General features: G+C 47.8%; 1 protein-coding gene across 6 annotated transcripts; it reads right to left on the bottom strand.

The window, feature by feature from the left end:
- Positions 1–43: 43 nt before the first annotated feature.
- LOC308478123 (maestro heat-like repeat-containing protein family member 7) lies at positions 44–27,797 on the bottom strand. Of its 6 annotated transcripts, XR_013986870.1 has the most exons (22): positions 27,595–27,795; positions 26,054–26,148; positions 24,624–24,733; positions 23,578–23,703; positions 22,407–22,511; positions 19,918–20,050; positions 18,363–18,472; positions 16,665–16,814; positions 16,433–16,587; positions 15,137–15,278; positions 14,517–14,713; positions 13,796–13,933; positions 13,111–13,219; positions 12,134–12,274; positions 10,862–11,035; positions 8,973–9,125; positions 6,829–6,927; positions 4,346–4,451; positions 2,710–2,763; positions 1,424–1,605; positions 552–707; positions 44–320 (listed from the first exon to the last, which is right to left on the bottom strand). XR_013986870.1 is itself a non-coding variant. In XM_081007454.1 (21 exons), the coding sequence occupies exons 2-20, from the start codon at positions 26,121–26,123 to the stop codon at positions 1,457–1,459; spliced, it is 2,421 nt and encodes an 806-aa protein (XP_080863580.1). In that variant the 5' UTR covers positions 26,124–26,148; positions 27,595–27,795; the 3' UTR covers positions 44–707; positions 1,424–1,456. The 6 variants fall into 6 exon arrangements, 5 of the variants coding, with proteins under 5 accessions (XP_080863580.1, XP_080863581.1, XP_080863582.1 ...); XM_081007454.1 differs by having other exon boundaries at positions 44–707; XM_081007455.1 differs by having other exon boundaries at positions 44–707; positions 27,633–27,794.
- Positions 27,798–27,856: the final 59 nt, after the last annotated feature.

Here is a 27,856-nt window from a genome sequence, read left to right as displayed (position 1 = left end):
GCTGGGATGTGCCAGCACATAAAACCAGAGACTACACTTCAGCTTAATTTCACATCATTTATTTTGTAGGCCACCTTGAACATGCCTTGGTACTGAAAGGCAGGACATCAATACTGAGGTACACACATAAATACATAAAATAATGGAGGGATTTGAGGATGAAAAGCTTTGTCTTCACAATAAGCATATCCCAGAAATTTCATTGGAACTGAGATGCCGAGGACCAAAAGCACAAATGGATTATTAGGGGGAACTGAGCAAAGTTCTTAGAGAGAACAATGGCCGATTTCTCACCTGGGATAGCTGAAGAGACACCTGTTCTGTAAGTAGAGCAAAGTCAGGGAGTTTTATGAGGTGTTGTTGGGGAGAGGAACCCGAGGAAGGCAGAGGAGATTAAAACACCCAGTAGCAATTTGGGGTGGGAGTGGATCCGGACACCGTAGGCAGGATCAGATGCATGATTCAAACCCAAGCGCCAAGGCAGGCAACGAGGAACAACTGGCCTGGTCAAAGCCCAGGGAGTCGGTCCTGGCAAACCAACAGCAACAAACCTGTGGTGGTGGCTACTGGATTGAGATGGAGCTGGTTTCTGGCGGAGCAGGCCTGGGATGGAAGATAGCTTGGGTGAGTCAAGGCTGAGATGGAGACAAGTCATGGCTGAACAAGGTCTGGTGGGGCAGGCGAACAGGAGTAGAAGACACAGGTACCTGAGTTTACAGGAGAAAAGGGCATTGTCTGTGGACCACTCCATGGGACGTTTGGTCCCTTCCCCTCCAGACCTTGAGCTCCCCTGCGATTTGAGTCGATTGCTGGGAAGGGATTGTAGGGAGGGGATGCTTGGGTTGAATGGTGGAGGTCAAAACTGTACGGTGACGGGTCCTGATGGGGTTCAGCCCTCGAGAGGGACTGTCTGCAAAACCAGCCTAACCCACACCGAAGGCATGGTTGAAGGGGAGAACCACTACACTGGAGTCTACAAAGCTCCTTTCCCCGCCAAGGTCTGCGGAAGGAGAGGCTGCAAAAACCATCATGAGCGGATGCCAGACTAGGCGCTCCTGCGTAGCTCATTCAGGAATTCATCACTTGCTGTCTGCCAGGCTGTTTTTAAAATATTCGTTTGTTAAATTGTTCTGTTTGCCCTCCTGGGCTCCTTTGGGAAGAAGGGCGGGAACAAAATCAAAGAAATAAAGGAATAACAAGACCTTACTATAACAGCTGCTCAGCCTTCTCTGTGGGGAGGTTAAGTACCGTAATAGGTTTGAACACTGAATGTGTGAGCTTGTGTCTAAAGTCAATGGCTAGAACAAACACTTGCTGGATGTTTAATGGTTATTGTTATTGCATTTGTCTAAAAACCAATAAAAAATTATTATTTTTTGGTTTTAAAAAAGATGGCTGCCAGCAACAGTTAGTCCAAATTTACCTTTCCCCCCACCCCTTTCCAGAGGAAAAGCTTCTATCTCTTCCAGATCCTTCTGAGTCTGCTGACGCATCTTCCCAGGAAGTTTCCTGAAGGCTGCTCCTCTTGCCCCAAGGCCTCCGTTATGTCGGATACCGCCATTTTGAGGTGGGATGATTTATTTTCCACTTTCACAAGATCCAGGACTAAGCGAGGAGGGAAAGGAAAACACAGAGAACAGCCACAGAGAGACGCTTTCACTGCTTCCTTTTTTGTTTTTCTTTTTTAAATATATTTTTAGAATTATTAGCATTATTTGCTGATTTACACACATCTTGGTTGCCAAGGTGGCTTCTAAACAGTTTACAAGTGTTAAACCATGATATATCTATCTAGATACAGTCATACCTCGGGTTGAAGTCGCTTCAGGTTAAGCCTTTTCGGGTTGCGATCCGTGGCGACCCAGAAGTAACAGAACGCATTACTTCCGGGTTTCGCCACTTGTGCATGCGCAGACGCTCAAAATGATGTCACGCACATGTGCAGAAGCGGTGAATTGCGACCCACGCATGCGCAGATGTGCGGACGTGGGTTGCGTTCGCTTCAGGATGCGAACGGGGCTCCGGAACGGATCCCGTTTGCATCCAGAGGTACCACTGTATAGATATGCACATACACTCATAATCAAGATGCACAATAAAATAATTCCATCAAGACACTAAAGAAATATGCACAGTTTTATAACTGAAACACTTTTCCTTTTATTTATAACTACTTGGTTACATTGCTGTAACCCATCCTGGGACCTAGTTGTGAAAAGGTGGATAAGGAAACTTGCTGCAATGAAGACCATGCGTACAAAGGATAGATACCAACTCTAAGGGGGCCAGGTTCCTTTGGGCCCCCCAATACAATTTTTGGGGGGAGTGAAATATACCAACTCAGTACATAACAGGGAGCCAGGTCCCCTCAATGTTGAGAACAATCCGTACTGTTGCGGCATTTGGCCTCACCCCCCCTGGCTCCACCCACCATCCTGTGCACATGATGTACATGCCATCGCCCCCCAATCTTCTGCTCAAGAGACCTTGGGCCAGCCACCCACTCTCAGCCTAACCTACTGTACTTCACAGGGCCGTTGTCATGATTAATTGAGGAGGGGGACCACCACAAACGCCCCCTTGAGCTCCTTGGAGAAAAAAAGGTGGAGCATAAATCCAGTGCAAAAAAGAAGAAAGTAGAGTCAGAAAAGGAGGTGGCAGAGCCAGAATTGGGCAGGGCAGGGGCACCCAAACATCATTCCTACTCACCGGTTGCAATGGCATTTACTGTTCCTTGGTGCTTTGACTCCTGAGCGATGATTTCTACGGATAGAAATGCCCGCCGTGTGCTTGGTCAGAAAGGGCTGCCACTCCCCGAATGACAAACAAATGTTGAAGCACGGAGAGATGCCAGCAACAGGTTTTGCCAGGGGCTACAGGGTGAACGCAGGGGCACGGGTGGCGCTGTGGGTTAAACCACAGAGCCTAGGGCTTGCTGATCAGGAGGTCAGCGGTTCGAATCCCCACGACAGGGTGAGCTCCCGTTGCTCGGTCCCTGCTCCTGCCAACCTAGCAGTTCAAAGCATGTCAAAGTGCAAGTAGATAAATAGGTACCGCTCCGGCGGGAAGGTAAATGGCGTTTCCGTGCGCTGCTCTGGTTCACCAGAAGTGGCTTAGTCATGCTGGCCACACGACCCAGAAGCTGTACGCCAGCTCCATCGGCCAATAAAGCGAGATGAGCGCTGCAACCCCAGAGTCGGTCACGAAATGGTCAGGGGTCCTTTTACCTTTACCTTTTTACAGGGTGAACGCAGTTTAGGGGAGCCGACTCCTGGCTCCCTATTCCAGCACCACCAAGGGAATTGCAGTAGCCCAATGGCAGAGCACATGTCTCCACAGGCTAAAGGTAGCGGGTTCAGTTAGGTGAAGTCACAAGGCTTAGCCATGCCATTTCGGAAATGGCAGTATGCGTAGAGCTTTCCCCCCTTCCCTGGCACATTCTGCCCCTAATTCGCTCTAGAGGCAAGTGAAAAATTAACGGCTCAGCTCAGCATGGACTCATTTAGGATAGCCACGGACAGGGCAAATGAAAGCTGTACATGACTATGGAAAACTTGTTCTTTCATCTTCATCCTGCCCTTGCGATTCCTGCATTGCAGGTGGTTGAACCAAATGACCCCTTGCCTTCTCCCAACACTACGACTCCATCATTCATCTCCAGCTAAAACCTAAGGCTAAGAATGTGAGACTGCATTTTCTGTCCCTTCACCCTCTGGTGCTTAGTAAATTCAGGTTGTGCAGCTACAGTATTTGTGCAACAAACCCTCCTCCCCAAAATATTGGACTTTCTGCAGTAAGGAAAAGTGAACTGGAAAGTGTGGGAGATCAGCTGCGTTGACCCAATGTCATCTAACCACCTCACAAACAAATCAGAACAAGCACTTGTTAAATAGCCAACCGTCCTGCAAATATATCAGGATGAATCTGCTATATGTTTTGGAAAATGGTTTGTACGTTGCCTGTTTTCTAGGCATTCTGACGCCTCTTGGGACACCAAACCTGACAAGAGCGTTCCTGAGGTGAGGAGTCTAGGTTCTAGGCACCATTTTGAATCAAAGATGGCAGACCAACTTTGGTGTGACTTCACCTGCTTTATGATGCGATGGGTCCAATCTCACAAATCACACTATCCATTTTTAAAAAGCACAGTATTTTGGGGTTTCTAAAAAATCCCTGGGTAACTCCACACACTCCCCTGCGTGCTTAAGAAGCAGGAGATCTGGAAGTTTTAAAGGGCAGGGAACTGCCCTCTGCTGTTGTTGTTTCCCAGAGACATTGTCTGAAGCACCATGTGCATAACTAATGTAAATGATTGCCCAATAATTTCATAATAAACATAACTTGCCTAACAGCCTGATGGCTCCATCTCTCAAAGCGGTTCTGGGGTTTTCCAGGTAAGCAAAGGCCTGATCCAGAAGGATGGCTTCCCCTTGTTCTCTGTAGCGCTTCACCTGGAAGGCAGGTCCAAAAGAGAAGGGAGCTGTGTGAGGAAATTCTGCCTTCCTTCCAATGCATGCCATTTGATATGTACTGAGTTGAATAGGATCCAAAATGCAGCAGTCTGATTGGTCCTAGAACAATAGGATCCAAAATGCAGCAGTCTGATTGGTCCTAGAACAATAGCATTCAGAATGCAGCAGTCTGATTGGTCCTAGAACAATGCAGCAGTATGATTGGTCTGCAGGAGCCACCCAATCCAGCTCCAGATGGAAGTGAATCCACAACCTGATTGGCCTACAGGAGAATTCCAGAATTAGCCAACCATGTGGGGCCCATTGTGTAAATAATGTATATAAAGCAGATACTTTGGGGAAACTTTCATTCCTCCTCACCACCATGAGCTGAATAAAGAGCATGAAATACACCCTCGACTCCGAGTATATTTCACAATTCCTCATGAGCAAGGATGGAGCCTGGGCAGGGTCGACCCAAGCCTACCAGTCTTGCACAAGAACATCAGTAGAACGTACTGGACCAGGCCAGCGGTCCATCTAGTCCAGCATCGTGTTCTCACAGAGGCCGACCAGATGCCTCTTCTGGGAAACCCACAAGCAGGATTTGAACACAAGACCAACTCTCCCCTCCTGTGGTTTCCAGCAACTGGGTTTCAGAAGCGTGGCTGTCTCTGACCGTGGAGGCAGAGCACAGCCATCAAGGTTAGTTGCCATCAACAGCCATCTCCTCCATGAATTCTTCTAATCCTCTTTGAAGACACTCAGGTCAGTGACCATTACTAACTCCTGTGGGAGGGAGTTCCATAGTTTAACCATGCACTGCGTGAATAGTCTTATGCAGAGAGAAGGGAATACAGGAGGAGGCAAAGGTGGACTTGCCTGTTCTGGTTCCTCTCAATCTCTCAATCTTCCACCCTTAAGTTCAGTTTTCTACACTGCCACATCAGTTTGCAATTACTATTATTAGCTGTTTTTTATTGTTTGTTTGCTTGTTATTATTATTATTTCATTTATTATTTTATTATTGTTGTTAGCTGCCCTGAGCCCGGCTTCGGCTGGGGAGGGCGGGATATAAATAAAAATTATTATTATTATTATTATTATTATTATTATTATTTTAATAAGTCTTTATGAAAATTCAGCAGTTTTGCTGTGCGAATTTCTCCTAACAACAACAACAACTTATTATTTCTACCCCGCACATCTGGCTGGGTTTCCCCTGTCACTCTGGGTGGCTCCCAACAGAATATTAAAAACATGATAAAACATCAAACATTAAAAACATCCCTGAACAGGGCTGCCTTCAGATGTCTTCTGAAAGTCAGATAGTTGTTTCTTTCCTTGACATCTGACGGGAGGGCATTCCACAGGGCAGGTGCCACCACCGAGAAGACCCTCTGCCTGGTTCCCTGTAACCTCACTTCTTGCAGTGAGGGTACTGCCAGAAAACCCTTGGATCTGGACCTGAGTGTCCGGGCTGAGCAATGGGGTGGGGACGCTCCTTCAGATATACTGGGCCGAGGCCGTTTAGGGCTTTAAAGGTCAGCACCAACATTTTGAATTTTAGGGCCAGTGTTATATGGTCTTGGCGTCCGCTCCCAGTCAACTAATCCAGTCTAGCTGCCGCATTCTGGATTAGTTGTAGTTTCTGGGTCACCTTCAAAGGTAGCCCCACATAGAGCGCATTGCAGTAGTCCAAGCGGGAGATAACCAGAGCATGCACCACTCTGGTGAGGCAGTCCGCAAGCAGATAGGTTCTCAGCCTATGTACCAGATGGAGCTGGTAAACAGCTGCCCTGGACACAGAATTGACCTGTGCCTCCATGGACAGCTGTGAGTCCAAAATGACTCCCAGGCTGCGCACCTGGTCCTTCAGGGGCACAGTTACCCCATTCAGGACCAGGGAGTCTTCCACCTCCGCCCAACCCCTGACCCTCCAAAACAGTACTTCTGTCTTGTCAGGATTCAACCTCAATCTGTTTGCTGCCATCCATCCTCCAACCGCCTCCAGGCACTCACACAGGACCTTCACTGCCTTCATTGGTTCCGATTTAAAAGAGAGGTAGGAGCTGGGTATCATCTGCATACTGATGAACACCCAGCCCAAGTCCAAATAGGCATATATTTGTATGCAAACATTTTCCCCCAAAGCACTTTTCTGCTGTACAATGCAGGTTATTTCCACCAATATGTGCATTTTTATTTTTAATTATTCATTCAATTTATATGCCAACCAAGGCTCACAGGGTGGTTTTTAGTATAAAAACACAAAATACACAATGTAACAACAACAGTAACATCAAAACCCAATTTTTTCCCCATCGCTCTCTGGCTGCCCACTCCCTGAAAAACAACATAAACAAGAGGCGCTCACAAGACTTTTGCAGAAGTTCCAGGTTTCGTTTTCCCGGATGGACAACTGGATGAAGGATTTCAGAAACTTGTCAGCTCTTCTCAGAGTGATCCAACACATCTGTAAAAGAAGTGAGGGTGGGAGTAACAGCTTCTGCCACTGCAGCTGCTGAAAACTCAGGCAGAATATTGAAGAATAAATTAATAATAATAATAATAATAATAATAATAATAATAATAATAATAACTAATATACAGCCCTACTTCCATAAATCTTGGGGCAGTTCACCACAAAAAAATATTAAAAAACACCCTGCCGGGAGGATTGCACAACCACACCATGATCAGCCCCCCGCCGGGAGGATCGGGCTGCGATTGGCCCCCCACCGGATCATGCCACCTCGCGGATTGCCCCCATGGGCGGATCTCCGCTCCGAGAGGCTAGCTCCACCATTGACAAGCCTAAATCGTTGCGCTAATGGAATGAGGGCTTGGACACCAGTTGCTGACATCCTAGCCGAGAGGCCTTGCTGCTTTCTTTCCCCCCTTTTTTAAAATACGTTTTTATTAAAGATTTCTTGGTTTACAAAAGTATGTGCAATGTCTCTTTTTTCATGTTCCGTTTTCTACAGATCAGTTTCATTTGTTGTGAGACATTAGTGTTATATTAGGAAGAAAAGGGGGAAAGAGGGGGAGGGGGGAATAGTGGGTGGGGTGGGGTCGGGGGGCAATGCTTCTATTCTACTTAGTGTATGTGTGGGATTTTGTGTCAGCGTCACTTGTGTGGGTTCTCGTTACTGTTTGCTTGTATTTCTTTAGTGGTGAGAGAGTTTGGCGGTGGCCTAGGGTGTGGTTGATTGTCTTTGATTGGCTGGAGTGAAAGTTGTTTTCATGTGTGACTAGGGTGTGTGTGTGTGTGTGTGTGTGTGTGGTGTGTGTCTGTGTTTGAATCAGGTTAGCCAGATTGATTTGTGTGCTGTTGGCGGATTTGTGTCGTTGTCTTGTTGGGCTGTGTATGTGATAAAGGGGAGCTATACCGGGGTGAAGGCGTCTTCTATTTGTCCCCATGTCAGTTTCAGTTTGTTGGCTAGTTTTTCTAGTAAGGCTGTTTCCCATACTATTGGGTACCATTGTTCTACGCTTACTCCTGACGGGTCTCTCCAGTGTCTGGCTATGATGCTTCTGGCTGCTGAGAGTAGGCAGGTTATGAGCGCTTTGTGTTGTGAGTGGGCATTATTGTCTTGGAAGATGTTTAGTAGGGCCAGTTCTGGGGTGACTTCTAATACTTGCTTAGTTATTTTGCATATCTTTTGTATGATTGCTGTCCAGAAGAGTTGGATTTTGGGACATTCCCACCACATGTGGAGGTATGTGCCTATGGAGGTGCATCCTCTCCAGCATTTTGGTGAGGCTCCTGGGCGCATTAGCGTTAAGTTTCTGTGGTGTTAGGTACCACCTGTGAGTTTCAGAGCGAGTTCTTTCCTTTTCACCGATATGGATTTGAAGGGAGGTTTAGACCACATTCTAGTCCATTGGGTCGGGTTAATCTCATAGCCTATGCCGTCCTCCCATTATTATTTTTTATTACGTCTAGGGGGTTTGTGGGATTTTGTAGTAGTATTTTGTATATTGCAGATACCATCCCTTTGCCGTGTCCCTTTGTTGTTAGGAGATGGGACGCGGGTGGCGCTGTGGGTTAAACCACAGAGCCGAGGACTTGCCGATCAGAAGGTTGGCGGTTCGAATCCCTGCGACGGGATGAGCTCCCGTTGCTCGGTCCCAGCTCCTGCCAACCTAGCTGTTTGAAAGCACGTCAAAGTGCAAGTAGATAAATAGATACCACTCCGGCGGGAAGGTAAACGACGTTTCCGTGCGCTGCTCTGGTTCGCCAGAAGTGGCTTAGTCCTGCTGGCCACATGACCCGGAAGCTGAACTCCGGCTCCCTCGGCCAATAAAGCGAGATGAGTGCCGCAACCCCAGAGTCGGCCACGACTGGACCTAATGGTCAGGGGTCCCTTTACCTTATTTTGTCGTTAGGAGGAGGTTTCTGAAGGTTGTCAAGGGCCAAGTTGCTGCTGATTGTACTACTAGATTGTTTAAGAGGGCATGTAATTGGTGGTGTGTTAGCTAAGATTTGCTGCTTTCTGATCAACTGCATCAGCCTACCTTCTTCACTGGGACACTGTCCTGGAGATGGACCATCAGGGGGACCAGGCTCTGGAGAGCGAGCGCCTTCATCTGCTCTTTGCCTCCCCACTGGACGATCTCAAACAGGTGGCTGAAGGTGGAGATGGCAGCCAGTCTCACTTTGTTGGACGCCTGTGCTGAGAAGGGCGGAGAAATGCCGTCAGGGAAAGCGGAGGGCTGCTGTCCCCTTCAAGGGCCAACCCAAGCTGGGATGCAGCAGCAGAGTCAATAAGCTCTCCAGAATCATGAAATGATCAGGGTCAGGACCGAAGCGCCCTCAGGAGGGAAACACAATTCCTCCCAGATCTCCAGGGAAGGGCTAAGGAACCGCAGGCCCTGAACTCTGGCCCTCCAGGCTGCTCTGTCCAGCCCTTAGAACTCTCTGCAGGCCACACCCTCCTTCCACAGGCCACACCCCCTCCCCCCGCTGGCCCTGTTTCATACTGCTTTTGCCTGGCTAGAATATGTGTGGACCACAGAAAAAGGCTTGTGGTGCGGGAGGGAAATCTATGAGGAAGAACAGTTGATCCTGCCTTGCATACAACAGCGGAGGAGGAGGAAAAGGTGGGGAGAGAATCGTAGAATTGTAGAGTTTGAAGGGACCCCGAGGGTCATCTAGTTCAAACTCCTGCAATGCAATAATCTTTTGCCCAACATGGGGCTCAAATCCATGGACCTGAGATTAAGAGTCTTACGCTCTACTGCAGGCGTAGGCAAACTCGGCCCTCCAGATATTTTGGGACTACAACTGCCATCATCCCTGACCACTGGTCCTGTTTAGCTAGGGATGATGGGCCGAGTTTGCCTATGCCTGCTATATCGACTGAGCTATCCAGCTCAGTCGGGTGTCATAAATTTTCAACCCAGGCAGCAAAACAGATGGAGCAGACCCTGGCCATTCTCAATGCCATTGTCAGGCCCAGGATTGCACCAGGAAATAACTCCCATCCCTTCTGAAGATACACTTGGCTATACTTTCCCAACCAGTTCCATCTCTGTCATGTACTGAGTTCAGAATGCAGCAGTCTGATTGGTCCTAGAACAATAGGATTCAGAATGCAACAGTCTGACTGGTCCTAGAACAATAGGATTCAGAATGCAGCAGTCTGATTGGTCCTAGAGCAATAGGGTCCAGAATGCAGCAGTCTGATTGGTCCTAGAGCAATAGGATTCAGAATGCAGCAGTCTGATTGGTCCTAGAGCAATAGGGTCCAGAATGCAGCAGTCTGATTGGTCCTAGAGCAATAGGATTCAGAATGCAGCAGTCTGATTGGTCCTAGAACAATAGGGTCCAGAATGCAGCAGTCTGATTGGTCCTAGAACAATAGGATTCAGAATGCAGCAGTGTGATTGGTCCTAGAACAATAGGGTCCAGAATGCAGCAGTCTGATTGCTCCACAGGAGCCACCCAATCCAGCTCCAGGTGGAAGTGAATCCGCAACCTGATTGGCCTACAGGAGAATCCCGGAATTAGCCAATCACGTGGGGCTCATTGTGTAAATAATGTATATAAAGCAGACATTCTGGGGGAACTTCCATTCCTCCTCACCACTATGAGCTGAATAAAGAGCATGAAATCCACTCTCGACTCCGAGTATATTCCAATCTCCTTTAACTCCCAGCCCCCCAAAGTATCAATAATAGAGATACGTATGCATTTCAGGGGTAAAAAAACCCCAAGTTGATGGTGCTCATATCTTGATATGTGCTGGGATGAAAGTGAAGCACAAAATGGCAGGGAAAAGCTGTAGACACACACAAACATTGGGTGGCTCCCCAAGAGATCATTCCCACCAACTCTACACCCAACCACTGGGGCCTGCCCTGCGCCCACGGGTGCTGCCCCACTTGCACCTGGCCTGACTCACGTCGTCAAAAAGTGGCATCACGCTGGTGGCCACCTCGACGGTGAGGGAGTTCACTTCCCTGCTCTGACACTTCAGGAGGTCTGGCAGGAGCCTGAGAGCCTTCACGTTGATGTCTCTGTCAGCCTCGCGCACCCTGGCTATGATATCTGGAAAGGCAGGCTTCAGTTTTTTCATCTGCGCGACACAAAAGGCTGAGTCACCGATCTCCAGAGAAGCAACAAAGTTAGTTTCCGTGTCTTTCTTCCGGGGAATCTTTAGCTTTGAACAGAACACAAGATGCCACAGAGGAAAAAGGCTTGCAGAGAACCAAAACCTCATGGCTGGTTCCCCGCCCTCCTTGTCGAAAAGATTAAAATGGTGGCGTAGAGGACATGGGCCAGAAAGTATTTCGGATTCCAAGCCATTAAAAAATCAGCATCTGCACATGCAGATGTTCCTTATGAATTCCACATCTGTTCATCAAACTGTTGGAGAGTTTGCAGGAATAAAGGGATTTTCCTTCCCCATCTCTGGTGGGAATGCCCTCCTCCGTTTTCCCTACTAAATATGTGGACATGTACCATGAAGACATTTTGCCGGAAGGAACATCCGACACAGATGTTGCTGGGATCCCTATGGCACAACAATGGCAATCGTAAAAAAAACAACCCCAAAGACTAATATCATTATGGTATAAAAATATTTGGAATTTAGTTACTGCAGAAAAAAGTAACACATAAGCTATGGGTCTCTAATGGACAGGAATATTCTGGTCATTTCTACTCAGTGTGGAGGGATTTTATTTCATATAGCTTAGTTTCAGACTCACAGGTATCTATCCCCATGCCCTCTAGAGAAATGTGGCTGTCATGATCTTAGATTGTGTGTTATTATTCAATTCGTTTAGGTTTTGCATGCCCTGCCTTAAGCTGGATATCTTATTGAATTTTTGTTATTGTTTATTTATCTTTATGGTTCTATAATAAATTGAAAACTGGTGATAATGATGATGATTATAATAATATTGAGAATACAGAACCTCTGTCCAGCAGGTGTAATTAGGCAACCAGCAATATCTAGAGCAGGGTTTCCCAAACGGGGGCCTCCAGCTGTTTTGGGACTACAGTTCCCATCATCCCTGACTACTGGTCCTGCTAGCTAGGGATGATGGGAGTTGTAGTCCCAAAACAGCTGGAGACCTAAGTTTTGGAAACCCTGATCTAGAGGATGGTAGGCTCCCCACCCACTGGGAAGACCTATTGGTCTACTGGTAGATCACTGTGTCTCTCTCACCTTCTCTTGATGATCCAAAAAGCAAATCATGCCGTCGAGAGCTAGGGATCTGAGCTCCAGCCGGCTGGCCTTCACCTGCCGGCACAGCTGCTCAATGATGCTATCTTCCATAGCTGGCGCTAAGGCTCCCTTATGAAGGAACTAGAACAGAAGAAGAATGTGCAGAACATGGAAACATGAAAAGAGCCTGCTGGATCAGGCCAAAGAGGAGCAGAAGGAGGAGGCCAGGAGGTGGCAAGATGACATTGCAAGGGATTGTTGCCTTAGGAGAGCGAGAAAAATTATCAGGGATGACTCACACCCCAGCCATCACCTCTTTAATCTTCTACCCTCGGGCAGGAGATATAGAAGCATAATCAGCCGTACCAACAGGGTAAAAAATAGCTTCTATCCGTGGCCTGTTAGGCTGTTGAACAGAAAATGACACTGTGAAATTGACTTGCGAGGTGGTGTGTTGTTCGATAAGAGATTGAGTGTTGGGGGGGGGGAGCTCGTTTGATTTCATTGTACACAGGTTGTACAATGACAATAAAGGTATTATTATTATTATCAAGCTGCGTGCTCCTTGGATGTGTCATCTTGAGGCGACTGCCTCAGCATGCCTTATGGGGGGGCCAGCTCTGCTTGCCAGACCTCCCTGTTTGGCCCACAAGGGCCAAATATGTGGCGTCAGGGCTTGCAAAGCTCTCTGCACTGGTCTCTGCAAACTCCTTCAAGCAGCTGAGACGCAGGGCTCGCCAAGCACAGGTGACCACAGCTAAGTTTTGTGGCTCGGGAGGTGCTGTGCGCTGGGCTCTGGAAGCCTTTGCAGTCCGCTGCAAACAACTGTGCACAGCTTGATTTGTCAAAAATGTGGGTTGGGGGAATGGCTTTGGCTATGATGCTCTTGGGGGAAGCAGATGGGAGTCTAAGAGGGGCTGGGGCGGATCAGCTGTACAATTAATCAGACCCACCTACCTCCATAAAACAAGGCTCACCTCAATTAAGAAAGGCATCACAGTGATGTGTTTTGGATACCCCTCGCTTTCCAGAATCTCCAGCAAGTAAGGCAACATCCTTTCGCTTCCCTCGCCCCTGACTATCTCTCTTGTCATTGAAAAACAGAAACACTGGGTGTCCAAAGCATTGCAATATGGAGTGTTCTTCTCCCATGATCCAGCCAGCCATGTCTTCTTTCCCTCTTGCTTCTCAGCCCTCCTGCTTTGACTACAGAGCTGTCATAACACACCACCTTCCTTGGAATACACAAGGAAGGCCCTGCAACAAAATGTTGCAGAGCAGATTCCATTCTCGCTGAATGGGGGAGGGGGAGGACTGGACATGCTAGTGGCCCAATCCCAGTCATGATTAAATATTTGTTTTCTCCATCAGCGTCTATGGGCAGCTCCTATTTTGGAGACACTTGAAAACGGCTTCTTGGTGCTAACTGAGAAATTACCTATCTGGACAATGAAATGGTTTTAGACCTCAGAGTCTCTATCTCCCTCCTCCCTTTCAAGGTGCTTGGTTCCATTCACTCTCCCACCCGGCTGCCAGGTCCACATTCAATGCCATCCAGCCTGTTATGGGGCTGATATGAAGTTCCACACCTTAGGGATCTTCCCCAAAGATCTTTGGAACACCTTCAGATCTCACTGCTCCTTTTAACAGCGATGTGCTTACCTGGCAAAGAGAGAGAGACCTTTCAGGTGGGTCCTGCGATGCAACAGGAGTTCTGAACCTCTCCTCTTGTTCATGATGAGGATGAGGTCCTCATCTCCTGCTCGCCTGATGAGGCCTTTGAAAGTTTTCAAGGCAGACCTGCACACAGAGCCAAATCCGTATTAGAATGGATTTCTTGTGCCGGGTTTACAGCAGTTCCTCCATGGGGTGGGGTGCATTACCTCAGTGATTTGGGTAGGCCATTGTGCCTCATAGTTTATGCTGGTAAAAGATAGCTGGCTTTCACAGAGTCCCGGGCACCACAGGCATTGGGGTGCGGAGACCAACTTGTGCTGAAGTTGTTCCCTTGATCACAGCAATCCTGGCTACCGTCACTCGCATGTGAACCCCACGCCGTTAAGCGTTTTGAAGAAAACACCCATGCATTTTCAGGCTTTTTTCTGCATGCAGCCTTGAGGACCAGAAACTTGCAAAAGCAAAGCCCGGTGTGACAATACAGAAGCTGCCATTCTTCAATTGGAGGCTGTCACTGTGTGTCATGTCACAAATTAAAAAGACAATTTCCCCAAAAACAACCTTGGGCCGGACGAGGAGCGAAGTCCGGCTCAGCAGGGAGCTGCCTGCGTGCGTCCGGACGCCCTGGCTACAGGGCTACCGCAGTATCAGTCGACCCTGCCTGTGACAAACAGGGAAAATCTGGGATGAACCGAAGGAAGCGCACCTGAAAGGAGCAGGAGGGGTGGCGATCTCCTGGCGGATGCAGGCCGTCGTGTAGACATCCGTCTCCTCTGGTGTAAAGTACACGGCGAAGGAGATCTGGCAGAGGACTGCTATGGACAGCGTGGTGAACATCTCTTTCAGCACCTCCCGGCAGGCTGGGGACGGGCGCCTCAAGATCTCGTAAAACGCTGAGTTGGCCTGGGAGGTCGGTCAAGGCGCCTGATCGTACCTGAGCAAGGAGAGGAATTTCCCGCCCACTTCCCTTCCCGGCCACGTCCTTAGGTGCCTCAAATGGTCACCCAGACGCCGGCTCTGTTTCATTTTGCCGCCTGAGGCAAGGGTGGCACCCGCCCCCCCCCCACCTTGCCTCCCTTACCGGGTTGCGTGGCGGCTTCGGGAAAGGAAGCCGGAAGCTGCTGCCACTGCGTGACCCAGCAGTGGCAGGGGTGGGTGCTGTGCCTGCAGTGGCACTGCCCCATGGAAGTCCGCCGCCCGAGGCGGGTCGCTTCCCTCTGCCTCGTGGGCAGGCCAGCCCCGGGGATGGGCCTTGGTGATGTCACGCACAGGGCCGCTTTGCTCTTTGGGTGCTTTCTTGGGGGCCAGAGTCCTGCCAGCACTTACAGCCAAGGGTCGCAAGGAGGCCTTAACCCTGTGGCCATCCCAGTAGATCGGCTGCTCTTGCAGGATGGACTGCACCACGGCCAGGACCTTCTGCGAAGTGTCGGAGAAGCAGGTTAAGCTGTTCCACATGGCGGAGGCGGTGCTGCGAGGGGGGGAGAAGCAGGGGCTTTGGTTGGCGCACGAAATGCGTTCAGATTACGGCAAAACGAGAGAAAGGCGATTTAGACCAGTATGTGTGTATTGCCCCTCTCTTCAAGAGCACTGGCTAGGCAGTGATGTGGGACTTAGGACTGAGGGATCATTCTGTGGGATTGGAGAAAGATGGAGTGTAACTTGTGAATAAATGTGCTTTTAATTTTAAAAAAAGGAAAAGAGCATTGGCTGTTCTTCTGCAGTTCTCCACGACCTACTGTTGTGAGCAGGGATGTTCAGCTCTGACAAATATGAGAGAGGGGAAAAAAGAAAGGCATCTCTGCGTTGATGAGATGAGAGTTTGCTTGTCTCAAATTAGACCTGGGACTCAGCTATACAGCTGCAAATATAATGTTTTAAGTGTGTTTTAAGTGCATCATACAAACATAGAAATATATATATAAAATAAAATAAATTGTCCAGTAGCACCTTAGAGACCAACTATCGGTATGAGTTTTCATCTGCATGCACACTTCTTCAGATACGATGCATGCACACGAAAGCTCATACCAAGAACAAACTTAGTTGGTCTCTAAGGTGCCACTGGACATTTTTCAATTTTTAAAATATATTTCTACTGCATCAGACCAACATGGCTACCTACCTGAATCATACAAACATGACAGTAGATGGCAGTGATGAGCTTATGGCAAATTCAATATATTTTTCAAAACGCTTTTTAAAAAAAGCATTTTCACAGTGTTTTTTAATGTGTGTCTACATTCCACCCTGATATAAATGAGATTACCTGGCAGAAGTAAGCTCACACCTCTCACTGAGTTTGTACACATACTTAAGTTTCATGCTCGTTTATAATTACATTTTGGAAATGATTCACCTTCTTACATAGCTGTATTGTTTGATACTTTCTGGACGTCCCATGATCATATTACAAAGTAGTTGTGTTCTGTGTTATAAATCAAGCACTGCTAGGAGTTATTTCTTTCCCAATATATTTTTATCGACAAAAAATCGGTGTGTCACAGGCAAATTTTTATTCTGAAAGTGTGGCCCAGAGAAAAAAGTTCGAGAACCACTGATTTAGCCAGTACGAAAAGGATTTTAAATCAATTTTTTTTTAATCCCCCTGTCCATCCCGCTCACCTGTCACACTGGACAGAGCAGGCTAGGAGGGTCTTCACCACATCCTGAGGGCGGCTCTTCCCCAGAAGCAAGAGGAACCTGAAGACCTCCAGGCGGGCCTGCGGGTCTCCGATGTGCTCCAGACTGAAATACATGAACCTGGTGGTTTTGGGCACCTGCGGGGGAAAAGAGGTGGGAAGAGGTGACTGGGGAGAGAGGAGAAGGGGGAACGGGAGTCTCCAAGGCAGCGTACCTTGATGAAAACGGGCTGGGGATCCCTCAGCATGGCTTTCAGCATCAGGATGGCAGCCTTCGTGTGGTAAAGGTTGTCATCCCTCATGCCCTTGATGGCTGCTAGGAGGAAGTCCATCTGCTCGTCGGAATGGAGGCATTTTTTGAATTTCTGAAAACGGAAGGGGTGCGTTGAAAGCCTGGTGGCGGTTACACCAAAGAGCTGGGATCCACCATGGGTGGGATCCTATCTCAGGATCAGCCGACTCGCTTTGGGACCCTCCTTAAGATCAGTCGGTAGAGCATGAGACTCTTAATCCCAGGGTTGTGGGTTCGAGCCTCACTTTGGGCCAAAGCTTCTTGCATTGCAGGGGGTTGGATTAGATCGGGGTTTCCCAAACTTGGGTCTCCAGCTCTTGTTGGACTACAGCTTCCATCTTCCTTATCTTGCAGGACCAGTGCTCAGGGATCATGGGAGTTGTAGTCCAAAAAGAGCTGGAGACCCACGTTTGGGAAACCCTGGACAAGATGATCCTTGTGGTCCCTTCCAATTCTATGATTCTGGTGCTGCAGAAAAGGTCGCAGTGCTCTCCTTATGCATATGAAAGACCACAGTGCAGTGTTAGGGCTCATCCACACTTCTAACCAGTGCTAAAAATAGAGGCCAACCAATTGACATTTGCTCCGATTCAGCAGTAAAAATTGATTTTACTTGGGGGAAAGTTGTGGGGCAAATGGATGTGTGGACGAGCCCTCTGAGTGGGGACTGGGACTAGGAATTAAAAATCTGCAGCATTAAATGGTCCTATTCAGGATTCCTACCTGACAGCCAGACAGCCAAGCCATTTCTTGGATACTCCATTGCATCCCCTCTCCCTCTATTTTTTTTTTATTATCCCTGCTGCCCCCACCATCACTCAGTTTTCTGAGTGCTGGGCATTTTTCATATTCATTCTTTCTTTTTTTAAACTCTCTCACTGAAACGATCTCAGATACAGCAGCGGAGCAGAGAAGGACCTTTGAAGAGCCACTGACAGTCAAAGCACAGTCCTGGGCTCAGTTATACGATCACTAGCTCAAAACCCAGGTGTGCCCTTGGCTGCACGGTAAACACCAAGACACAGCCCGTCCCGCCTCTCTGCATGCGCAGCGGAAGCGTGCTGGGCCCATAACCTGTTGTTGGATACTGCCAGGGAGATAAAGTCCATCATGGCCCCCAAGCCGGCTGCTGGACGATCCATCGACCTCCCGTAGACACGCAGTATCAGCAATTAGCGACATGAGCATTCTAGAGCCGATGCACACTCTTTATCAGCAGATAATGCACAGCAGAAGTCGCACTCAGGAGAGCATTATTTACAAGTTTTATTCAGCGTTGATCAGAACAAAGAAAAACATGACTGCCTGGTTCAGTGTCTATGACACAGAGAGAGAAACGAAAGCAACAGAAAACATAAACATCCTGTGAACAGGAAATATGCAGACTCACAAAGCCTGCTCCCTTTTAAGGTGGAACGGAAATATCCTAACAGCCTGTGCGCAACTGGATGTGCTTCCTTTTTATAAACAAAACATAATTTTATTAATCTAGATTAACTGGATGGGTTTCCAAACTCCTGTGTTGGTTACATTCGCTTCAGTTGCACCTGTAAAACAGGTCCACGCCCAAAATTGCCAGGCGTGAAGAAGACACACGTTGGAGGTGGTGAAAAAGGTTTACCATAGTGGTGGTGCTGATGTCAGAGAACCAGGCCAGCCAGAAGATCTTTTCCTCTTTCCAGTCCTGCATAAGCTCCATAAATTCCGTGTCGTTCTCAGGCTTCATCAGGCCTCAAGAAACATACAAAGAAACTCAGAGATTAGATAGATAGATAGATAGATAGATAGATAGATAGATAGATAGATAGATATAGATAGATATAGATACAGTAATACCTCGGGTTAGATATGCTTCAGGTTGAGCGTTTTCAAGTTACGCTCTGCAGCGACCTAGAAGTAACAGAACGCGTTACTTCCGGGTTTTGCCGCTCGCGCATGTGCAGACGCTCAAAATGACGTCACGCGCATGCGCGGTATTGACGAAACGGACCCGCGTACGTGCAGTCGCATGTTACGTTCTACTCAGGATGCGAAGAGGGCTCCGGAACGGATCCCGTTCGCATCCTGAGATACCACTGTATAGATATAGATACAGTGGTGCCTCGCAAGACGAAATTAATCCGTTCCGCGAGTCTCTTCGTCTTGCGGTTTTTTTCGTCTTGCGAAGCACGGCTATTAGCGGCTTAGCGGCTATTAACGGCTTAGTGGCTTTAAGAAAAAGGAAACAAACTCGCAAGAACTCGCAAGACGTTTCGTCTTGCGAAGCAAGTCCATAGGGAAATTCGTCTTGCAGAACAACTCAAAAAACGGAAAACTTTCGTCTAGCGAGTTTTTCGTCTTGCGAGGCATTCGTCTTGCGGGGCACCACTGTATTGATATAGCTACAGCTATAGCTATAGATAGATACAAAGAAACTCAGATATATACGGTATATCTATATAGAGAGGGATATATAGATACATATAGATATACAGTACTGCACCCTCCACTCCCCAAAATAGGTGCCAATACTCACCATCTATTAGCGTTGGGACAGTGACCTTTGGAGGTTTTGAAGGGCCACGCGACACGGATTTCCCCACTGGGTCACCTCAATGGAAAGTGGAGCTGGAGGAGTTGGGGGTCAGCTCATGGGCCATGGGCACCCCTAAGCAGGGTGCGGAGAGGGAATGGCGCAGCGAAAGAAGGCCGCCCAAGACTCCTTCAGGCCGGCCAGCAGGGAAGCTCAGACCCAGACCCTGAAGGTGGCCCTCCAGGGCTCTCCACCTGGCCCTCAGAAAGGCAGGGTTGGGCTGACAGACAGCCTGGGAGAATAGCAGGAGCAGCCATGAAACAAGCCTCCACCAGACAGGCTCAGAAGGCGAAGCCACCCTTGCCAATCTGAAGACGCTCTAAGCCAGCGGCTCTCAACCTGTGGGTCCCCAGATGTTGTTGGACTACAAATCCCATCATCCCTGAGCTCTGGCCTTTCTAGCTAGGAGTGATGGGAGTTGTAGTTCAACAACATCTGGGGACCCACAAGTTGAGAAAGGCTGCTCTAAGCGAAGAACCTTTTTTGCTTTATCTCCTCTGGCGGGACATCCAGCTTCCCAGCTATTGCCAACATGCCAACCCATTTATTTCCCTTTCCCCGCCATGAACCATCTTGGGGAAGGCCGGCAGGTCCTTGCTCTTACTCTTCTGGTGAAGGATCAGGGTGTACAGGCAGTGGAGTGCGTCGGCCGCCCAGTGGCATACGCTCTCGCTGGAGTCCTTGCTGCAAAGCGCCAGGTGCCCCGCCAGCTTCCCCATCTTGAAGTCCTTCATTCCCTGCAGGAGAGAATCATTCTACAGTACCTCATTTTCTACTCCTCCTCAAGGGTGGCAGCCACTGTGTGTCATGCCACGCACCCCACGGCAGCCATTTTGTGCCGTTCCACGCACAGCACAGCAGTCATTTTGTGCCATCCCTTGCACACCACAGCAACCATTGCAGCCATTTTGTGTCACACCTCACACCTCACAGCAGCCATTTTGTGTCATGCCACGCACAGCACAGCAGTCATTTTGTGCCATCCCTTGCACACCACAGCAACCATTGCAGCCATTTTGTGTCACACCTCACACCTCACAGCAGTCATTTTGTGTCATGCCACATATTCCATGGCAGCCATTTTGTGTCATGCCACACCCCCCACAGCAGCCATATTGTGGCGTGCCACGCACTCCACGGCAGCCATTTTGTGCCATCCCTTGCACACCACAGCAACCATTGCAGCCATTTTGTGTCACACCTCACACCTCACAGCAGCCATTTTGTGTCGTGCCACATACTCCATGGCAGCCATTTTGTGTCATGCCACACACCCCACAGCAGCCATTTTGTGTCATGCCACACACTCCACGGCAGCCATTTTGTGCCATCCCTTGCACACCACAGCAACCATTGCAGCCATTTTGTGTCACACCTCACACCTCACAGCAGCCATTTTGTGTCGTGCCACATACTCCATGGCAGCCATTTTGTGTCATGCCACACACCCCACAGCAGCCATTTTGTGTCATGCCACACACTCCACGGCAGCCATTTTGTGCCATCCCTTGCACACCACAGCAACCATTGCAGCCATTTCGTGTCACACCTCACACCTCACAGCAGCCATTTTGTGTCGTGCCACATACTCCATGGCAGCCATTTTGTGTCATGCCACACACCCCACAGCAGCCATTTTGTGTCATGCCACACACTCCACGGCAGCCATTTTGTGCCATCCCTTGCACACCACAGCAACCATTGCAGCCATTTTGTGTCACACCTCACACCTCACAGCAGCCATTTTGTGTCGTGCCACATACTCCATGGCAGCCATTTTGTGCCATGCCACACACCCCACAACAGCCATTTTGTGGCATGCCACGCACTCCACGGCAGCCATTTTGTGCCATCCCATGCACCCCACGGCAGCCATTTTATGTCATGCCACCCACCATGGCTGCAGTGGGGTGCAAAGAGAAGCAGGCCTTATTCAACCTCCCTATGGATTTGGACCCTGCTGCCAAGATATCCTCAAATGCACCCCTTTACTCTTTCCTGTGAAGGTGGCACACTGACATGGGCTACTACAGAGTGTTATTTTAAAGGGGTGAAACTTAATTTTTTCAGATTCCTTCGGTGAGGGATCTTTTAAAAAATGCTTTTGGGTGTGAGGAATTCAAATCTGCTATTATTTTTGTGACTGGACAACATTTAGCTTGGCAAGTACATTTGAGGAAGAAGCACATAAACGGCTTTTGGAAAACCAAATAATTTTAATTTTACCTTCTGAAAATGCCAGGTATTGCTTAATAAAAATAAAAACAATGCAATATTAATATATAGTATAACTGCAAGTACTTGGCAATCATTTCTAATGATTTCTATGCAATTTTACTCACCAAGCAAAACTAAATTATATTAATTTAACCAAAATATCTTTTGAATTCCCAAGTTGTGTTACAATTTTTTAGCATCCCTCATTTGGGGAATTTGAAAGTTGAAAAATCCAGCACGTCCTAATGGGGATACAGCTCAGTGCGGCAGGCAATCTTTGCACTAAACAAGTCCTCATTCTTTACACATATATAAATTCCTCCCCCACCAACACCCCCCCGACTGTCAGTCATCGTGACGGGCATTTTACCCCTGATGACTGGTGTCAGCTGAGCTCAGAAAGCTCATTCTGAAAGGGAACTAGTTCTAGTCCAAGTTTGGCACGCCCGTCCCTTAACAAAGTGAGCAAATTCAGTTCATGTCGAACTCTCCGATTCTGCGATTCTATGATTCGACAAACAGTTCAAGTACAAATAATCCCCACCACGCAGGTTAAAAGTTGCTGGGCTGGAGTGTAAAATCACAGAAGCATAGAATTGTACCTAAGAACGGCAAGAAAGTATCTTAAAGCACGTGCAGAGAGTGAATTGCTCCATTTACAGTATTTTTCATGATTCGCCATAGCGATCCATAGCTAAAATCTGTAAATGTGTCCTCTCTTTTTGCTCTTCAGAATATGGCAACACTTAAAAACTGCAGGTGAATTGTTCAGCAGTTATGGGAACTACTTTCAGGTGTAGTTTGGAGGTTTTCTGAACTACTTCCACGAAGTTTGCTAAACCAAACCAGCCCTGCGAATGGGCGACTGGGCCTCACTTTGGGTGTGCAATGGGACGTGACGCAGCAGACCAGCTTGGTGATTCTGGACAAGGCCATGATCCGCTCCTCGACGGACGGGGATCCCGTTTCAGGAAGAAGGAACTGGAATGGCAAAATAAGGACGTCGTACTCAAGCAGAATCCATGGAGGTTTCATGAGACGCATTCTTGTAGAGCACAAGTAGGAGCTGCAACCCAGAGTTGCAGCGTGAAGTGCTCTAGGGCATTTTGTTCTATTCCCCCTCCAACCTGCTTCCAAATTTCTCTCCACAAGGTCTGCAAGCATTACAAACCCCCCAAGCATGCCCAGTCCTTTCTGGGCTGTTTTCGGGAAGTTCTCCCCCTCAGGGAGTTCTGTTTTTTGGTTTCTGCATTTCCATCTCTCTGTGTAGCTGTTTTGGCTACACATCTCTCTTTATGAATGGGTGCTGCTGTTTTGGCTGCACATGTTCCCCCTATACTTATACTATCAAAGAACTGTAGAGTCGGAAGGGACCACAAGGGTCATCCAGTCCCACCCCCTGCAATGCAGGAATCTTTTGCCCAACGTGGGGCTCGAACCCGCAACCTTGAGATTAAGCGTCTCATGTACTACCGACTAAGCTTGCATCTTATGTTTAAGGAGCCCCCAATGATGTAACCTTTCCTCCTAAGGGAGCGGCTCCATCCAGTCTAGGCCATTTCTGCCCTATCTCAATGATATCCTTTTTGAGGTTTTCCTACGATGGTTTTCCCACAGCCAAACAGAGAGACAATTACCAAGGCAAAGTCATTCTTAAAGAGCCCAAGGCAGGATCAAAACGGGCAAACCATAAAGCTGTGGGCTTCTTGTTATGTATTCAGACTGGCTGCAGTTCTCACTCTGGGCCACCAGTATGCAAATGAAGGATTGAGAGTTGCTTTCACCGATTGGGTAGCTAGTTGGAATTTGTTACTGTTACAGGTTATTGAGCATTATATAAAGCAGCCAGCTTCACTGTTCAGAGAGACTTAGAGTAGTGCTAAGTGCTGTAATAAAGAGCTGTTGCTTAAAAGAGCTGTGTCTGTTGCCCATCTTTCCCACTATACAACACTTCTAGTGCTAATCTTTCCTTGGGCTCCGTTAGAAGGAGTTTTTTAGGGCTATTTTCATCGTTTGCACTCACATGTACATGGGTCGACTTACTCACCATGAGAGTTTCTCTTATCAGGGTCGGGTTGTAGTGACGTTGACCAACGTAGCCCGCCTTACTGCTGTCGAGGTTTGCGCTGATGAGGTCTATGCAGTCCAGGAACTTGACCTTCTCAGGTAATTCCTAGCCTCCCCAACCAAGGACAGGAAGATGAGTTCAAGAAGGATTAGCAAAAGCGGCAAGCCATCTTGACTACCGCAACATGCTCTCTGCGGGGCTGCCCCCGGAAAGATTTGGAAACTACGACTCTTCTGGGGGCGTTCCGCAGGGAATGTTTTACTCCAGTGCCGTGCCTACTTAGAATCATAGAATCATAGAATCATAGAGTTGGAAGAGACCACAAGGGCCATCGAGTCCAACCCCCTGCCAAGCAGGAAACACCATCAGAGCACTCCTGACATGTGGTTGTCAAGCCTCTGCTTAAAGACCTCCAAAGAAGGAGACTCCACCACACTCCTTGGCAGCAAATTCCACTGTCGAACAGCTCTTACTGTCAGGAAGTTCTTCCTAATGTTTAGGTGGAATCTTCTTTCTTGTCGTTTGGATCCATTGCTCCGTGTCCGCTTCTCTGGAGCAGCAGAAAACAACCTTTCTCCCTCCTCTATGTGACATCCTTTTATATATTTGAACATGGCTATCATATCACCCCTTAACCTCCTCTTCTCCAGGCTAAACATGCCCAGCTCCCTTAGCTGTTCCTCATAAGGCATCGTTTCCAGGCCTTTGACCATTTTGGTTGCCCTCCTCTGGACACGTTCCAGTTTGTCAGCGTCCTTCTTGAACTGTGGTGCCCAGAACTGGACACAGTACTCCAGGTGAGGTCTGACCAGAGCAGAATACAGTGGCACTATTACTTCCCTTGATCTAGATGCTATACTCCTATTGATGCAGCCCAGAATTGGGTTCGAGCCCTTTGCTGGGTTCGAGCCCAGTTCAAAGTATTCCTGAATTATGTGACTGGAGGAAGAAGCCCCCACCGCCTCCATTTTTAAGGAACTCATGTTGTAGCAGGGAAAGCGAGGGCAGGGTTGCGGTGCAGATACCTGGTGGCTTTTGTGGAGAAAGTGGTTCATGAAGCGCATGACAGCCCTCATGTCTCCCTCAGAAGCTGCCAAACTAAATGTTGTCTGGGAGGAGTCTGAGCTTGGTGAATCTGAAACAGATTTATTAATTTAATAAGTAAATACTGCGCCTTTCCTCCCAGAGGAGCCCAAAGGAGCAAAAACAAAAAAAAACTTCATTATTAAAAATATATATATATAAACAAAACAAAACAAATTTAAAATATTTAAAAACTGCTAAACTCATCTAAAAGCAATGAAACACAATTAAACAACAGACAAGTTTTCAGCAAACGTCTAAAGCAGGGGCCAGCAACCTTTTTCAGCCGTGGGTTTGTCCACCCTCAAACAATGTGGGGGGCTGGACTATATTTTGGAAAAAAAATATGAACGAATTCCTATGCCCCACAAATAACCCAGAGATGCATTTTAAATAAAAGCACGCATTCTACTCATATAAAAACACGCTGATTCCCGGACCGTCCGTGGGCCGGATTGAGAAGGCGATTGGGCCGCATCCGGCCCCCAGGCCTTAGGTTGCCTACCCCTGGTCTAAAGGAATATGCAGCTGCCTCATATGGGGATTGAACCTGAGACCTTGGTATCATCAGCACCACGCTCTAAGCAGCTGAGGTGTCCAGAGACAGAACTAAACCCTATCCTCCCACCTGTGCTGCCACCAGTCTTGTCAGCTGAAGGGCAGGTGTACTGGTCTGGGGAAAATGGCCCGATGAGACAAAATGGACCCCTGGCAGGCTGGAGGTTCTGCACGCCGACGTAGTGGAAGCCTCCATGTGCAAAGCTGTGATTTGTGCTGGCAGTTAAGACAAACCTATTCTCCAGGTTAAACCATGTTAAACACAGCTTGCCGATCAGAAGGTTGGCGGTTCGAATCCCCGTGACGGGGTGAGCTCCCGTTGCTCAGTCCCTGCTCCTGCCCACCTAGCAGTTCGAAAGCACGTCAAAGTGCAAGTAGATAAATAGGTACCACTCCAGCGGGAAGGTAAACGGCGTTTCCGTGTGCTGCTCTGGTTCGCCAGAAGCGGCTTAGTCATGCTGGCCACATGACCCAGAAACTGTACGCCGGCTCCCTCGGCCAATAAAGCGAGATGAGCGCCGCAACCCCAGAGTCAGCCACGACTGGACCTAATGGTCAGGGGTCCCTTTACCTTTACCTTTATTCTCCAGGCAGCAGACTCAAGAGCATTTTCATAAACATGCTTCCTTTTCTGAAGAATGAGGACATGATGCAACAACAGGAAACCCTCAAGCAGGAATTGAACGCAAGCGCCCTCTCCTCTCTTGCGGCTTCCAGCAACTGGTATTCAGAAACATTGCTGCCTCCAGCTGTGAAGGAAGATCACCACCTCTGGAAGCACCCTATGACTGTGTCATCAGCGAGAGGAGCTTACCTGCATTTTTGGGCGCTGACACCGAGCCTTCCCAGCTGCTAAGCTCTTGCAACGACTGTGTCCAAAACATTCTCCGATTCGTTTAGCAGGAAGCGCTGCTGGGGGAATGTTGATATTGGCTCACGTATGCTAGCAAGCCCAGGCACTGGGCATTCACCCAGTGCCACAACGGTATCTGTGATTAATGCGTGTCGGCTCAGTTATCTATCTGTTAGCTTGCAGTTAGTATGTGAGACATCAGTCTGTTGGTGTTACTTGTCCAGCGTTACATCTTGAATTGGTGGAGTTTATTTGGAGCAACAGAGATACTTTGCACTTGTACATATCTGTACATATCTGTATCTGCAATAGCCTACAAGCTGCGTCTATCTATGTCCAGAACTGTTTTAGTGAGCCTTATCTTCTGCAACAGTAAATTATTCGGACCTTAAGCCGTTTCTGTGTGGTGACTGGTACTGGGAGCAACTTCCATTGTGTGTGGATCTCACCTGAGATTCCCAATAGAGCATCCTGCAATAAATACAGCTCATAAGTGGCCCCTAGAAAGTTGTCTAGAAGGGAATGTGGCCCTAAGTGGGGAAAGAAACTGCAGTAGCAACTTTCGTAGTTTAACTGTGTGTCGTGTAAAGATAGTACCTCCTTTAATCTGTCCCAACTCTTCCAAAATTCAATTTCATTGAATGAAGGTGGTCGTGTAGGTGATTTGTTGCCATAGGAGCCGATGATTGAAGATGCTTTCCTACCTTTTTTTATCATTATAATGTCCATGTGAGAGAGGATGAAAGAGTGACAGATTTTGGACACACAAAATCAGCGATCAAGAGAGACTGAGTTTTGGATCTGTATCTGTATGTGTTTTTTATTTGGAATGTTTCTCCCCAAGTTGTTGTTTAGTCATTTATTCGTGTCCAACTCTTCGTGACCCCCTGGACCAGAGCACGCCAGGCACTCCTGTCTTCCACTGCCTCCCGCAGTTTGGTCAGACTCATGCTGGTAGCTTCGAGAACACTGTCCAACCATCTCGTCTCCCCAAGTTATGTTTACACAAATATATTGTCTTCCTGTTCATTATACTTATTTAGACTAGGATATTTATTGTATTCTATATTTGATCTTCTTTTGTAATGTTGTATTTCGTAATGTTCTGTTTAATCTGTAAACTGCTTAGAGGGAATTATGAAATGATATAGAAATTATTGAAATATGTAAACTTTGGGACATCTCTTGGAGTTAAGTTATGCTCAGCCTGTAGATCTGGGCAAATAATACCATATATCAAAAAAGACACAAACCTCCAATGATGTCATTTGAAGGAAACTGACCTTAAATGCACATTGGAAACCCTGAAATATCTCTCAGAAATTGGGGTGCAGTATAACAATATGATACAATGCAACACACAGCGAACACTAATGGAGCTGTGTAAATAATGAATCATTTTGCAAGAGACCACCCCAACCCAGTAAGAGTTTTACCCACAATCTTCCATCTTTTGAAAAGAATGGAAAACAAAAGGAGGGGAAAAAATGATTGCATCCTACCTGCTGAGCAAATATGAGGGAATGATTTCGCTGCCAACCTGGGACAGTGGCTAGAGAGGTGTTTTTCACCCTTAAAAGTCTCACTGTTTCAAATCCATAGTACGCCAACAGATGAAAGGAAAAAGAGTGTAGAAAGGGTTGGTGGTCAACGCAACTGAAGATGTGCTCTGGACACTACTGGCTTGAGCCAAGGACTGCCAGCAACTGAACCAGGCAAGGTGGCAGTTGAGATCAAGTGCCCATGGCAGTTATTGATGTCATA

Source organism: Podarcis pityusensis (genome assembly GCF_964106645.2).
Source record: "Podarcis pityusensis genome assembly, chromosome: 5".
NCBI classification, from domain to species: domain Eukaryota; kingdom Metazoa; phylum Chordata; class Lepidosauria; order Squamata; family Lacertidae; genus Podarcis; species Podarcis pityusensis.
The sequence above is the reverse complement of the archived record's forward strand: the minus strand, read 5'-3'. Positions and strand labels throughout refer to the sequence as shown.